The 15,058-nt window shown below is 37.2% G+C and overlaps 2 protein-coding genes across 2 annotated transcripts in view; one reads left to right on the forward strand and one right to left on the reverse strand.

The window, feature by feature from the left end:
- SEPTIN14 (septin 14) overlaps nt 1–11,231 on the forward strand; it is a 34,653-nt gene extending 23,422 nt beyond the window's left edge. The window contains exons 6-10 of the mRNA XM_070362407.1: nt 892–1,053; nt 5,501–5,597; nt 7,605–7,773; nt 8,961–9,093; nt 10,251–11,231. Of these exons, the coding sequence (XP_070218508.1) occupies nt 892–1,053; nt 5,501–5,597; nt 7,605–7,773; nt 8,961–9,093; nt 10,251–10,430 (741 nt within the window). The 3' untranslated portion in view covers nt 10,431–11,231. The remainder of the gene's footprint in view (nt 1–891; nt 1,054–5,500; nt 5,598–7,604; nt 7,774–8,960; nt 9,094–10,250) is intronic.
- A 400-nt stretch (nt 11,232–11,631) lies between these two features.
- Nucleotides 11,632–12,570, reverse strand: LOC102277239 (olfactory receptor 7A10). The gene has a single exon (XM_005886991.2). It carries the CDS (start codon nt 12,568–12,570, stop codon nt 11,632–11,634), a length of 939 nt encoding a protein of 312 aa, XP_005887053.2.
- Nucleotides 12,571–15,058: the final 2,488 nt, after the last annotated feature.

A 15,058-nucleotide genomic window follows, 5' to 3' on the forward strand; every position in this document is an offset into this window, starting at 1 on the left:
CCAGTGGCTCAGATGGTAAAGAGTCTGCCTTCAGTGCGGAAGACCGGGTTCGATTCCTGGGTTGGGAAGATCCCCTGGAGAAGGAAATGACAACCCACTCCAGTAACCTTGCCTGGAAAATTCCATGGACGGAGGAGCCTAGCAGGCTACAGTCCATGGGGTCACAAAGAGTCGGACACAACTGAGTGACTTCAAATATATATCATTTTTTCTGTTAACCTTTAAAGCATTTTCTAGAGATACCATTACAAAATGTCACTTAGTGATTTAACAATAGAAAGTGATTTAAAAATAGACATTTATTTTCTTACAGTTCCAGAAAGTGTCACCAAGTTTTGTTTTTTCTGAAACCTCTCAGTTCAGGAAGTAGATGGCCACTTTCTCACTGTCACCTCACACGATCTTTTGTTTGTACACACATGTGATGTCTCCGCGTGTCCAAGTTTCTCATTTTTATGAGGACACTGGTGGAACTGGGTTAACGCTATTTTAATGGCCTTAGATGGTGCAAATAAATGATTAGAAGGAAAAAGTTGATCTGTTCTACAGTGTTGATGAAAAGTCTCTTCTGACATTTTAATACTCAATCAAATAAGAAATCAAATTGATCATACTTCATTTTGCTATTTACATTTTACCAAACCCAGATGCATTGGAAGTGTAAGAAAATTTGAGAAGAGAAAAAACTGAGCCTTCTAAACCTGATTTCTGATTAAAGTTTGATCTTCAAAAATACTGATGATTTTGGAAAGCAATTTTATGAAGTCATGAAAGCTAGGGATTATTTGGTTACAAAAATGTGTTGTCAGATATTGTGAGGTTTTCACTGTAACAATAGCATTTAATAATTAATTCTCAATGGTGAGTTTTTCTTTGCTTCTTTCTTAATAGGTGAACATTATACCAGTGATTGCCAAAGCAGATGCAATTTCTAAAAGTGATTTACAGACATTTAAGTGTGCGATAATGAATGAATTGATTAGTAATGGCATCCAGATGTATCAGTTCCCAACAGATAATGAAACTAGCACTCACATGAACTCCTCGATGAATGTAAGCTTCTAACTATTGAATCTCAATTCTATTTGACAGGGGGAATGAAAATATAATTTATAAGTAACCTTATTAGCAATACAGAAAAAACTGGAAAACACCCTGATGGTGGGAAAGATTGAGGGCAAGAGGAGAAGGGGGCGACAGAGGATGAGACGATTAGATGGCATCACTGACTCAATGGACATGAGTTTGAGCAAACTCCAGGAGATGGTGAAGGGAAGCCTAGCGTGCCGCAGTCCATGGGGTCCCAAAGAGTCGGACATGACTTAGCAGCTGAACAGCAATGTTGGTAATATAGTGTCACTTGTATCTAACAAAGAGACTATAAATAAGGTATTTTCCCCCAAAATCCAGTGTGGGAAAATGTTTCTTTTTCTTGATTTTGAAAAATATTTGCTGAGAATTAATTATTTTAAGAAGCATTTTATTCTTTTAAAAATCCTTTTAGAAAGATATAGTTCACATACCATATGACTCACCCATGAAAGTATACAATTTAATGATTTTTAGTCTGTTCACAATGTGTGCAACCACCTCCACAACCAAACTGAGAACATTTTTATTATATAATTGAAATGGAAATATTATCTCAAAAAGAAACCCCATACTCTTTAGCTTTTCTCCCCTACCGCCTGTCAACCTTCCTCTCCACCAGCCCTAGGAAACCGCTAATCAACATCTTTCTCCTCAGATTCCATTGTTCTGGATATCATATGAATGGAATTATATAGTATTTGGTCTTTTCATGCTTTAATTGGCTATTAGTATGTCTTCCCAGGGGAAAAATTTACTCAGATCCTTTGTGCATTTTCAAATGAGCTCTTTTTTTTTTTTTTTTTTAAATTGAGTTGTTAGAGTTCTTTATGTATTCTTTTCGTACTGTTCATGGGGTTCTCAAGGCAAGAATACTGAAGTGGTTTGCCATTCCCTTCTCCAGTGGACCACCTTCTGTCAGATCTCTCCACCATGACCCGCCCATCTTGGGTTGCCCCACGGGCATGGCTTAGTTTCATTGAGTTAGACAAGGCTGTGGTCCTAGTGTGATTAGATTGACTAGTTTTCTGTGAGTATGGTTTCAGTGTGTCTGCCCTCTGATGCCCTCTTGCAACACCTACTGTCTTACTTGATTTGCAATTATTTTCCCCTAATCTATTAGTCATTTTTTCATTTTATTTCTGGTGTCCTTTGAAACATAAGCTTTTTAAAAATATTGATGAAGTCCAATTTATATATTTTAGTTGTTACTTGTGCTTTTGATGTCATATCTAAGACTGTTTTGTCAAATCCAAGGTACTAAAGATTTTCTTATGTTTCCTTCTAAGAGGTTTTAAAATTGTGGTAAAATATACATCGAATGAAGTTTACCATCTTAAACTTTTAATTTTTTTAATTTAAAAAAATTTTTAAATATTTTTGATGTGGACCATTTAAAAGTCTTTACTGAATTTGTTATGGTTTTATGAAAGTCATTACTGAATTTGTTACATTCTTTTTATGTTTTGTTTTTTTTTGGCTGGGCATGTAAGATCTTAGTATACCTGGGATCAATAACCCCTGCATTCAAAGGCAAAGTCTGCACCACTGGAATGCAAGGAAGTCCCCAACCTAAATCTTTCAAAGTTCACAGTTGAGTGGCATTATCTGTTCTTTTGCTACTATGTCACCACCAACTATATCCAGAGAACACTTTCATCTTGAAAAACTGAGGTCTGCAACAAATAATAACAGTGATTCCTTCCATCAACCCAATGAGATTTGTTCAAAGTTTTCTAATAGATGAAAATATAATGATTTCCTAACTGTACAAATAATTCTTGAGTCTCTGCTTTACCATTCTCAAGTAAAAGTGGAAAGCAGGCTTGTCCATAACAATTTAATTTCTTGAGGAACCAAATACATTTTTCCATAGTTTCTAATGTATTTTGCATTCGAACTAAAATAAAGGGTTTCTAGTTTATCCACATTCACACAAACCACAGTTATTTTCAATTTTTTTTTTTTTTTTTTTAAATGATAGCATCTAATGATAAGTTGCTATTGCAAAAAAAACAGAAAATAACACATTAGAAACTGTTGGTTTCTTTATGTGGATAAACTGTTAACCTGCTTTCACTTTTTTTGAGATTGGTAATGCAAAAATTAGTGTCATTACATCCACTGATGGAAAAACAGGTCTCTTGGGTTTTCTAGGTCACTGTTAAGTCCCCAATTAAACCTGTCTCTGGAATTATCATACAAAAGGCACTTGGGCAAGAACACTATTACTCTGCAGACAAGAACTGGCCCAAAGTTAAATATTGTGCATATAATCTCTTAATTGCAGAGATCTTCAAAATAAATTATTTTTACAGTTCTCCCTGAAACAAAGGACCCCAAAGCGTTGTGTTAATCTCAAAGAAGTCAGGTGAGGCTCTTCTCTCCTCAAATCAACTTATTTGAAATCCCATATGAAATGCTAGTGTCAAAGCGCAAAGCAATAGCCTTTGCTGAAAAGCTGCATTGTGATTTTGTAAAAATTTATTTATCTACTTATCTGTTGGCCGTGCTGGATCTTCATGTTGCAGCACATGAGCTCTAGGTGCTTCAGTAGTTTGTGGCACAAGGGGCTTTGTTGCTCCGTGGCATGTGGGAACTTCCTTGACCAGGAATCAACCCTATCCTTTGCATTGGCAGGAAGATTCTTTACCACTGAACCACCAGGGAAGACCTGCCCTTTTTAAAAAATGGGTTGTTTGCTTTGATATTGAATTGTATGAGCTGTTCATATATTTTAGGTATTAACTCCATATTAGATATGTCATTTCCAAATATTTTCTCCCATTCCGTAGGCTGTCTTTTCATTTTTTGACAGTTTCTTTTGCTGTGCAAAAGGTTTTGAGTTAAATTAGGTCCCATTTTTTTAGTTTTGCTTTTGTATCGTTTGCCTGAGAAGAAAGATCTAAAAAATATTGTGAGCGTTTATGTCAGTGTTCTGCCTAGAGTTTTCTTTTAGGAGTTTCATGGTTTCTGGTCTTACATTTAGGTCTTTAATTCATTTTGTGTTTATCTTTGTATGTATTATGAGAAAAGTTCAAATTTCATTCCTTTACATATTAATTGTGTTGTTATCATGTAGTTATCCCAGCACCACTTATTGAAGAGACTGTCTTTTCCCATCGTATATTTTCCCCTCCTTTGTCGTAGGTTAATTGGCCATATGTGTGTAATTTTATTTCTGGGTTCTCTGTTCTGTTCCACTGATCTGTGTGTCTGTGCTGCTGCTGCTGCTGCTGCTAAGTCGCTTCAGTCGTGTCCGACTCTGTGCGACCCCATAGATGGCAGCCCACTAGGCTTCTCTGTCCCTGGGGTTCTCCAGACAAGAATACTGGAGTGGGTTGCCATTTCCTTCTCCAATACATGAAAGTGAGAAGTGAAAGTGAAGTCGCTCAGTCGTGCCTGACTCTTATCGACCCCATGGACTGCAGGCTACCAGGCTCCTCCATCCATGGGATTTTCCAGGCAACAGTACTGGAGTGGGGTGCCATTGCCTTCTCCACTGTTTGTGCTAGTACCACACTATTTTGATACTGTAGTTTTATAATATAGTGTGAAATCAAAGAGTGTGATACTTACAGTTTTGTTCTTTTTTCCTCAAGATTGCTTTGGCTATCTGAGCTCTTTTGCAGTACCATACAATTTTATTATGTATTATGTAACTAATTCCATTAGTTTTGTGGAAAATGCCATGTCTATTTTGATAGGGATTACATTAAATCTGTAGATTACTCTGAATAGTATGAACATTTTAATAGTATGAACATTTTAACATTATTAATTCTTCCAATCCATGAACATGGTATATTTTTTCACTAATTTGTGTCATCTTCATATTCCTTCATCAGTGTCTGATATTTTTCAGAATATTGGTCTTTCACCTCCTCTTTTAAGCCATCTAGGTATTTTATTCATTTTGATGCAATTTTAAATGGATTGTTTCCTTGATTTCTCTTTTTGACAGTTCATTATTAGTAAATAGAAAAGCAACATGTAGAAATTTGTATGATAACCTTTATTCTTCAACTTTATTGAATTCATTTATTATTTCTAGTGATTTTTTGGTAGACTTAAAGTTTTCTGTGTATAGTATCATATCGTCTGCAAATACTGACAGTTTTACTTTTTCCCTTCCAACTTGGATACCTTTTATTTATTTTTGTTGTCTGATTGCTGTGGCTAAGACTTCTAATATTATGTTAAATAGAAGTGGGATCTCACACAAATGCTTACAGAAATTAATCTGCACATATTTAATGCTAAGTCATAAAATCTGAGGCAGGATAAATCACTTGTTTGAGTAAACTTATTATGTATTCTTGTCTCTGTTATTTCCATAACAGAAATAACAGTAACAGAGTAAGTCATATTGGTATAAGAAAATATGATGAAATTTGTTCTTACTTTCTAGGGCCTCTTACCTTTTGCTGTAGTAGGAAGTACGGAGGAAGTGAAAGTTGGAAAAAGGACAGTCAGAGGACGTCAGTACCCCTGGGGAATTTTACAAGGTAAGCATAACAAACCTCCATGAGAAGGCTTACTCTGGAGTGATTATGCTCAAATACAGATAATTATAAAATAATGTAAAATATAACTAAAAATATATAAAACAAAATATCTTAACTTGAGTCAATATTGGTAACTCTCATTAAACAGCAAATTAACAGTTACTGATAAGGAGCACAGATTCTGTTTCATTTGAGATAGTGATTATTTTGACTATAATTTATTCTCATGGGAATTTTCTGGAATTTTTTTGTACTTTAGGCAAAAATTCAGAAACTGAGCAGAACCTTCTCATCTACCCAAGTCTGCGATATGCAGATTATCTCTGTGGTGCTAAGCTATCATATTCAGAATGTTGAAAAGTTCTTTGAACAAAAGAACTTTGAACAGCATGGAAGCATAAATATTGGTTCTTGATACATGTTATATAAGTTAATTGCTACTCAATTTATAAAGCACTTTTAAGTGGTTACTAGTAAAAGGGGTGGTAAACTATTTCAAAAATAAAGTAATATAATTTATTTTTGGATAAATTATACCTAGACATTTATATTAGTTATCTAACATCATGATGAATTAGAATATTGTCATAACAGTCATTTATTATCTGATTCATATACTTGTGATACTAATTATTGGAGACTGGATTATCTCTATCTGTAGAGATAATGTTCCAAATGTTATTTTCAATTAATGTATTATAAATTTTAATTTTATTAAATGTACTTAAAGACAACATATTTTAATGAATATTATATTTGGTTACAATATCATACCCAATACCCAAAATATTGTGATCAGTCTTTTGGATATGACAGGCACAAGAGAGAGCCATGTGAATTTACTGAGTGATTTTGAAAAGTGACTAATTCATTCTCATACATATGGTATACAAATATAATTTAATAACTACATCATGTACAATTGTTAAGGCCTTTACATTAGCAGGCTTTAATTAAATTACTTAGTTTAGTGAAATTATCTTCTTTAAAAGAAGATAATTATAGTTCATTTATAGACCAGGAAATTTGCTTTAAATTTATTAACCAGAGACTAAATAGGAAACAGTGAAATAATATGTTACATTATATTAGTATATAGCATCAGTTCATCAGTTTACTGCTCTGTAAAATACCTTGAGAATATTCATTTGAAAAATACTAAATTATTAAAGAAAACTTATGCTATATAAGTTTCAAAACCACAAAATTAAAAGACTCTTGCTCCTTGGAAGAAAAGCTATGACCAACCTAAACAGCATATTAAAAAGCAGAGACATCATTTTGGCGACAGAAGTCCATATAGTCAAAGCTATGGTTTTTCCATTAGTCATGTATGGATGTGAGAGTTGGGCCATAAAGAAGGCTGAGTGCCCAAGAATTGATGCTTTCAAATTGTGGTGTTGGAGAGGACTCTTGAGAGTTCCTTGGACTACAAGGAGATCAAATCAGTCAATTCTAAAGGAAATCAGTCCTGAGTATTCGTTGGAAGGACTAATGCTGAAGCTGAAGCTCCAATATTTTAGCTACCTGATTGAGAAGAGTCTTTTCCTCATTGGAAAAGACCCTGATGTTGGGAAAGATTGAAAGCAGGAGGACAGGGGACAACAGAGGATGAGATGGTTGTATGGCGTCACCAATTCAATGGACATGAGAGTTTGAGCAAGTTCCGGGAGATGGTGAAGGACAGAGGGGCCTGGTATGCTGCAATCCATGGGATCCCAAAGAGTCAGACACAACTGAGCGACTGAACTGAACTGAAGCTCTATAATAATATAATGTAACATATTATTTCACTGTTTCCTATTTAGTCTCTGGCTAATAAATTTAAAGCAAATTTCCTGGTCTATAAATAAACTATACCTATAATTGACATGTACCATGTAAGCATAGTTAAATGGTTAAAAGATTTATAGCTATTATTCAGAACACTCTAAGCTCATTCAAGAATGCTTACTGAGTGATAGAGATTGATAATAAGCTTTGTGGCTTTATTATTTTTCTGCCTAGTGGAAAATGAAAACCACTGTGACTTTGTTAAGCTCCGGGATATGCTTCTTTGTACAAATATGGAAGACTTGAAAGAACAGACTCACACTCGGCACTATGAACGTTACAGGCGCAACAGACTTCACATGATGGGATTTACTGATATGGGTCCAAATAACCAGCCAGTTAGGTGAGTGGAGATCTCGCTCGAACAAGATGATAGGTGACTTGGAAATCCTCTATAACGGTGAGATGTGATTATTTTGGAATGAGAATAGCTCTGCTTCTCGTATTCTGGGCCATCTGAATCTTGTGGGTTTTCATTATCTTCAGACCTCGATGGAGGGTTAGTAGGAGCAACATAATGCAAGGGCTAATTTATGTGCCTCCAATATGTACATGTCCCTGGAGGAGGGCATGGCAACCCACTCCAGTTCTTGCCTGGAGAGTCCCATGGACTGAGGAACCCGGCAGACTACAGTCCATGGGATTGCAAAGAGTCGGACACGACTGAGCGACTGAGCACACACAATATGTACTTGTGCTGAAACACTCCGTATCAATCCCAAAGAGAAAAGAAGTTTTTATAGGCAAAATTTGGGAGGGAGGGCTGTAGGCTGTGTAACCCTCCCCTTATTGGTTGGTGGTGAGGTAACAAGATGGTGTTCAATCATCAGCCTTCTGGTTGCAGCCAGTCTGGGGTCCCTATGCTTGTGCTCAGCCTGAAATTATCATCCTCCACCTGGGTAGGAGCCTTGGTTCCTGTAGAACTCAGAGATCTGTTTCTGTGTCTTGGCTGTTGTGAATAGTGCTGTTATGAGCACAGGGGTCCAGGTATCTTTTTGAATTGTAGTTTTGTTCTGGCATATGCCCAAGAGTGGGATTGCTGGATCGTATAGCAACACTATTTTCAGTTTTGGGGGGAATGTCTATGCTGTTTTCCATAGTGGCTTTTCCACTTTACATTTCCACCAGCAGTGAAGTTTTGGTTTGTTTTTTTTCTCACACCCTCTCCAGCATTTGTTATTTGTAGATTTTTTCATAATGGCCTTTCTGACTGGTACGAGGTGGCACCCCATTATAGTTTTGATTTGTATTTCTCTAATAATTAGGAATCCTGAGCATCTTTTCATGTGCCTGATAGCCATCTGTATATCTTTTTTGGAGAAATGTTTATTTAGGTCTTCTGCTTGTTTTTCATTTGGGTTGTTTGGTATTTTGTTTTCAAGTTATATGCATTTGTTTATATTGAGTTGGCCAAAAAGTTCATTTGGGTTTTTCCATACAATATTACATATATTTTAATATAATATATATATTTTTATATGTTTATTTATATTAACATTTTAATATAAGAACACACACATTTCTTTTTAGTTTTCAAGAGATCTATGAAGCCAAAAGGCAGGAGCTCTTGGAGCAATGTCAGAGGGAAGAAGAAGAGTTGAAACACAAGTTTATGCAGCGAGTAAAGGAGAAAGAAACAGCATTTAAAGAAGCTGAAAAAGAGGCAAGTCCTGCTAGTTTGATATAATCCATATTCAAGTTTAGGGGTCCTATTAAATTAGGGGTTTTTATCTCAAGAGTTTAGATGATTTTGTTGAAGGATACTTTCTATTCTTCAAAAAGTAGCTATTTACCATGTAAGTTTTGGGTGCAGCCTTTAAAAAAATGATTGCCTGTAATCTTATTTTTCCTAGAGCTTTTGGAGAATCAGCTTTTTTGAATTTTTGTAAACTGAAGTATAAATTGACTTACAATATTATATCAGTTTTGGGTGTACAACAGTGAGTCAATATTTTTATATATTAAATACCACCTGTCAATGAAGAGGGCATGGCATCCCACTCAGTATTCTTGCCTGGAGAATCCCACGGACAGAGGAGCCTGGTAGGCTACAGTTCAGAGGGTTACACAGAGTCAGACACGACTGAAGCGACTTAGCATGCACGCATGCACCATTTGTCAGCATAGAAAGTTATTAAAATATTATTCACTATATTCTGTATGCTGTACATTACATCCCCATGACTAATTATTTTATAACTGGACGTTTGTATCCTTTAATCTTCTTCACCTATTTCATTCATCCCTCTCCTCTGGCAACCACCAGTTTTTTTCTCTGTATCTATGAGTGTGTTTCTGTTTCATTATGTTTATTCATTTGAATTATTTTCTTTAGATTCCCTGTATAAGTGAAATCATATGGTATTTATCTTTCTCTTTCTTATCTATTATCTACGTCTGACTTATTTACTTAGCATAATACCCTCCAGGTCCTTTCATGTTGTCTCAAAAGGCAAGGTCTCTCTCTTTTTTTTAACGGGTAATGTTCCATTGTATGTTGTATATGTATACATATAGCACATCTTTAAGTAAAAAGTTTTCTCAGTGATTTTGCTATCATTTATAAATACCACAATCTCACATCCCCAGTCTTTCCAGTCATTCTTCTTGCCCTTGTATGTAGATGCTCATTTGCCCTCAAGTCTGAAAATGTATTTACCAGCGATATGACTCCAGCAGAGATACTTTTGAGACTACTATTAAGATCAAGTGCTATTCTAATGATTAGGGTAGGTTTGATAATCAGAAGGAAAGAAACAGGTTCCTGGGGATGTGCCCCCATAGGGTGCTTTGAGTCACAACTGCGGGTTTGTTTTACAGCTACAGGACAAGTTTGAACATCTTAAGAAGGTCCAACAAGAGGAGACAACGAGACTTGAGGAGGAGAGGAGACAACTGGAAGAAGAAATCCTAGAATTTTATAAAATGAAGGCCTCCTCTGGAACCTTGCAGAGTCAGGTGTGCACCAGTGTGAAGAAGGACAAAGAGCGTAAGAAATAATCCTTTACCACTCTGTGTTGTGGAGCCCTTTCACTCTCTCTCTTCTTCCTGTGAGATTTTCCTCATAGCACTTAATTCTGATTGAAATTACGCTAAGTTTGAAAACTTGTTTACTTGCTGTGTATTTCCTCTCCCTAGAAGGTGAGCTCCTTGAGAGCACATACCTCGATCATCTTGTTAGATGCTCTATCATCAGGGTTTAGAACAAGAGTAGCACAGAACTGGCGTTCAATAAATATTTGCTAAAATGAAAGAAGATCAAAGATTTATGTAGCACAGTGTAAAGGTGTTGATTAGCTGTGGAAATTCTTTTCCCATAGCCCTACCTGTGACTCTGGTGACCAAGTATATGTATTATTTCATATCTAAATAAAAGTGGGGGATTTTTTGACATGCAGTGTTACAAAAAGCTAATCCTTATGCTCATATTCCTTATAAAATTCTACTGATAATACTTTCTTGATAGTTTTTATTAAATAAAATGCTGTTTCTGATTATAACTCTTATACTTTTATATTAGACCTTGTAAAACAAATATTGGAATAAAACTTCAGAAGTGAAAGAGAGTCAGAGAATAATGGGAAACCATGAGTAACATTTGGATGATAATATTATGCCTTACATATGAACATTTACTTCAAACTAAAGTTATCAATGTTTTAGAAAATAAAGTAGATTTTTAAAACTATTTCCAAAGTTTCCTTCTGACTATATATCCTGAATTTTCTGCATTTACAATGTCAGTTCACCTGTTTGTGTGGCTGAACTTTACCATGACTTATTCAGCAAAACTACTACCCTTGAGTGTCTGTGTATATTTACTCTGAAATTTTTCTCATGTTCCTGAAAGAATAAAAAATTTTTCTGTTGTAATTGTTTTTGCTGCTTTCATTTCAAAGGCAGCATTTTTTTTCAGGGCATCAGGATATTGTGATTTAGGTTGGAAAGGGAAAACCTGAAATATTGAAAAGGTTGAGAAACAATGAAGAAAGAAATATCAATACATCAAAGCAATGTTAAAAAAAAAAAAAAAGCAATGTTAGAAAATAAAACATGTGGTATCATTGATTTAAGGGACATGGGGTAAAGAAAAAGGAAAAAAAAAGACATCTGAAGACAGCAAAAATATCAGGCTTTTGGATGCCAATCTTGTTCTTGGCTACTTATGAAAACTTCTCCAGCCCCAAGGTAAACACTCCTGTCACTCACTGAAAGCGAGAGTGGTGACAAGACTTTTCAGAGCCCCCTTTATGTCCTTGTTCCTCAGAGAGTAAATAAATGGATTCAGCATTGGCGTGACCTCAGTGTACATCACAGAGGCTATTGCGCTGGTTCTGGAATTTTGGGTAGTGGCAGAACTGAGGTACACCCCAAGACCTGTGCCATAAAACAAGCAAACAACTGAAAGATGAGACCCACAGGTGGAAAATGCCTTGTACTTCCCCCTTGCTGATGTAATCCTCAGTATGGAGGAGACAATCCGAGAATAAGAAACAACAATGCCAGAGAGGGGAATAATGCCCATGAGCACAGTGGCAAAATACATCTCTATGATACTGAGAAGATTGTCAGAACAGGCAAGTTGGATAACCTGATTGATTTCACAGAAGAAATGGGGGATTTCCAAGTCAGTACAAAAGGACAGCCGCAACACCAGCAAACTGCGTAGCAAAGAGTCCAGGACACTCAATATCCAAGATGCCAGCAACAGCAAGCCACAGAGCTGGGGGGTCATCTTGGTTGTGTAGTGCAGTGGATGGCATATGGCTACGAACCGGTCATAGGCCATCGCAGAGAGGAGGAAAATGTCCAGTTCCACAAAAAGGATGAAAAAATACAGCTGAGTGAGGCAGCCTTCATAGGTGATGCCTTTATTCTGGATGTAGAGGTTCAGCAGCATCTTTGGGATGGTGGTAGAGGTGAAACAGATGTCTGAAAAAGACAAATTGGAGAGGAAGAAGTACATGGGTGTGTGGAGGTGGGAGTCATAGATGGTGGTCAGAATGATGAGCAGGTTTCCAGCAATAGTTATCAGGTACATGGAGAGGAAAAGCCAAAAGAGGAGAGGCTGCAACTCTGCCTCATCTGATAGTCCAAGGAGAAGAAATCCTGAAAACTGTGTGTGATTTTCCTGTTCCATATAGGTGGTGTGACTGTCTTGAAAGGGGCAATAAAAAAATACAAACAAATAAGCATTATCAACCAACTGAACTACTACTGATTATATTTCTCATATCATATAAATATAGTTAATATTACGGTTTACACGTAATATAAATACATCCCTATATTTTGTTAATGGATTTGCTGCTGCTGCTAAGTCGCTTCAGTCGTGTCCGACTCTGTGCGACCCCATAGATGGCAGCCCACCAGGCTCCCCCGTCCCTGGGATTCTCCAGGCAAGAACACTGGAGTGGGTTGCCATTTCCTTCTCCAATGCATGAAAGTGAAAAGTCAAAGTGAAGTCGCTCAGTTGTGTCCGACTCTTAGCGACCCCATGGACTACAGCCTACCAGGCTCCTCCGTCCATGGGATTTTCCAGGCAAGAGTAGTGGAGTGGGGTGCCATTGCCTTCTCCATGTTAATGCATCAGGGTCAGTATAGCCCAGTTCAGAGGATTAAAAATGTAGCCAATCTCTTTCTGCCACTGTACCCACTTCAGTATGCAAACTAGCCATTCGTCATATCTTATTCCTCAAAGCCAGCGTTATTTCTACCATTTCTCTGAGATAGAATTATGTAGTAGCTCCTTGCCCTTCATTGTCACTCATGGACTCACAGCATTAGCGTCATCTGGAAAGCTTGTTACAAATGCAGAATTATATAAGAAAACTTAGGGATTTCCCTGATGTACCAGTGGCTAAAATCCTGTGCTCCCAGTGCAGGAAGCCCAGGTTTGATCCCTAGTCAAGCAACTAGATTCCACATGCCGCAACTAAGACCTGGCACAGCCAAATAAACAAATTTCTTTTTTTAAAAACAGAAAACTTTTATGAAGCTCATGGCTAATAAGAATGCAGCCATGGTTCTAACCAGCTTGTTCGTCAATTCATTTGATCCTCATAGTGCTATGAGGTAGGCAAATTGCCACTTACTGGCTGCTTAAAGCAACAGTGGCTCAGCCGTACAGAATCTGCCTGCAAAGCCAGAGACCCGGGTTCAACCCCTGGGTTGGGCAGAGCCCCCGGAGGAGGGCATGGCAACCCTCTCCAGTATTCTTACTTGGAGAATCCGATGGACAGAGGAGCCTGGTGGGCTACAGTCCATGGGGTCTCAAAGAGTCAGACATGACTGAGGTGCCTAACACAAAGCAACACCAGCGTATTTTCTTACAGTTCCAGAGTCTATACATTTGAAATCAGTTTCACTGAGCTAAAGTCAAGGTGTTGGCATGGTTGGCTCTTTCTGGAGGCTCTGTAGTGGAATCTGTCTTTTCCAGTTTCTGGATGCTGTCTGTATTCTTTGGTCCCTTTGTTCACATTACTCCAACCTCTCGTTTCCATCATCTCATGGTCTTCTGTCTCTTTGATCTTCTGCCTCCTTTATAAGGAATGCTATGATTAAAATAAGCCCACCCAGAGAAGCCTAACCCTAACCCTCCCTCTTGGACCTCCCTCGCACTTCCCTTATCCCACTCCTCTAGGTCATCACAGAGAAGCCAGCCGAGCTTCCTGTACTTTATACCAGGTTCCCACTAGCTATCTATTTTACACATGGCAGCATATATATGTCAATCCTAATCTCCCAGTTCATCCCACCCTCCCCTTCTGCCCCTGTGTCTACATGTCTGTTCTGGACATCTGTGTCTCTATTCCTGCCTTGGAAATAAATTCATCTGTGCCATTTTTCCAGATTCCACATATATGCGTTGATACACTATGTTTGTTTCTCTCTTTCTCACTTACTTCACTCTGTATGAGACTCTAGGTCCATCCACATCTCTACAGATGATCCTATTTCATTCCTTTAGGGGCTGAGTAATATTCCATTGTATATATGCCCCACATCTTCTTTATCCATTCATCTGTCGATGGACATTTAGGTTCTTCCTGTGTCCTGACTATTGTAAATAGTGCTGCAATGAAACAGCCAAGACGTGGAAACATCCCTGGTTCTGAATTCTGGTTTTCCCCACCATGAACAAATATTCAGTAAGTACTGGCTTATTCTTAAGCACTGTGTCTCTCAGATATTTCAATTATTTCCCCACTACTTCTGTCCCATCTCTGTGGTCCCTCATCATCTCTTCCTCTGAAATGACAGGAGACTAGAATGTCTCCAGCACAATTATTGCATTGGCCCCAGAGAGATCTTTCTACAATGTAAACCTACTCATGTATCATAGTTTCCTTTCTTCAGATATTGGACCAGTTTTGTATTAAATTTAGAAATACACTAATTGTATAACAGGGCACTTACTGATTTTTGTCTTGCCAAGCCAGTTTCATCTTTTACTGTTCTTCATCTACCCCACATTGTTCTCCAGGCATTTAGGATTATTTTTCATATCGTAAGTATGCAATGCACTTCTTAAAAATTGTGATAAAACTCATATAACATAAAACTCACAACTGTGATCATTTGAAAGTATACAATTTCATGGCACTTGGTATAGTCACAGTGTTGTA

Source organism: Bos mutus, chromosome 25 (assembly GCF_027580195.1).
Source record: "Bos mutus isolate GX-2022 chromosome 25, NWIPB_WYAK_1.1, whole genome shotgun sequence".
Taxonomy (NCBI): domain Eukaryota; kingdom Metazoa; phylum Chordata; class Mammalia; order Artiodactyla; family Bovidae; genus Bos; species Bos mutus.

Coding starts and splice junctions, on each gene's coding strand:
- LOC102277239 (XM_005886991.2), bottom strand. CDS start 12,570: ATGGAACAGGAAAATCACACACAGTTTTCAGGATTTCTTCTCCTTGGA.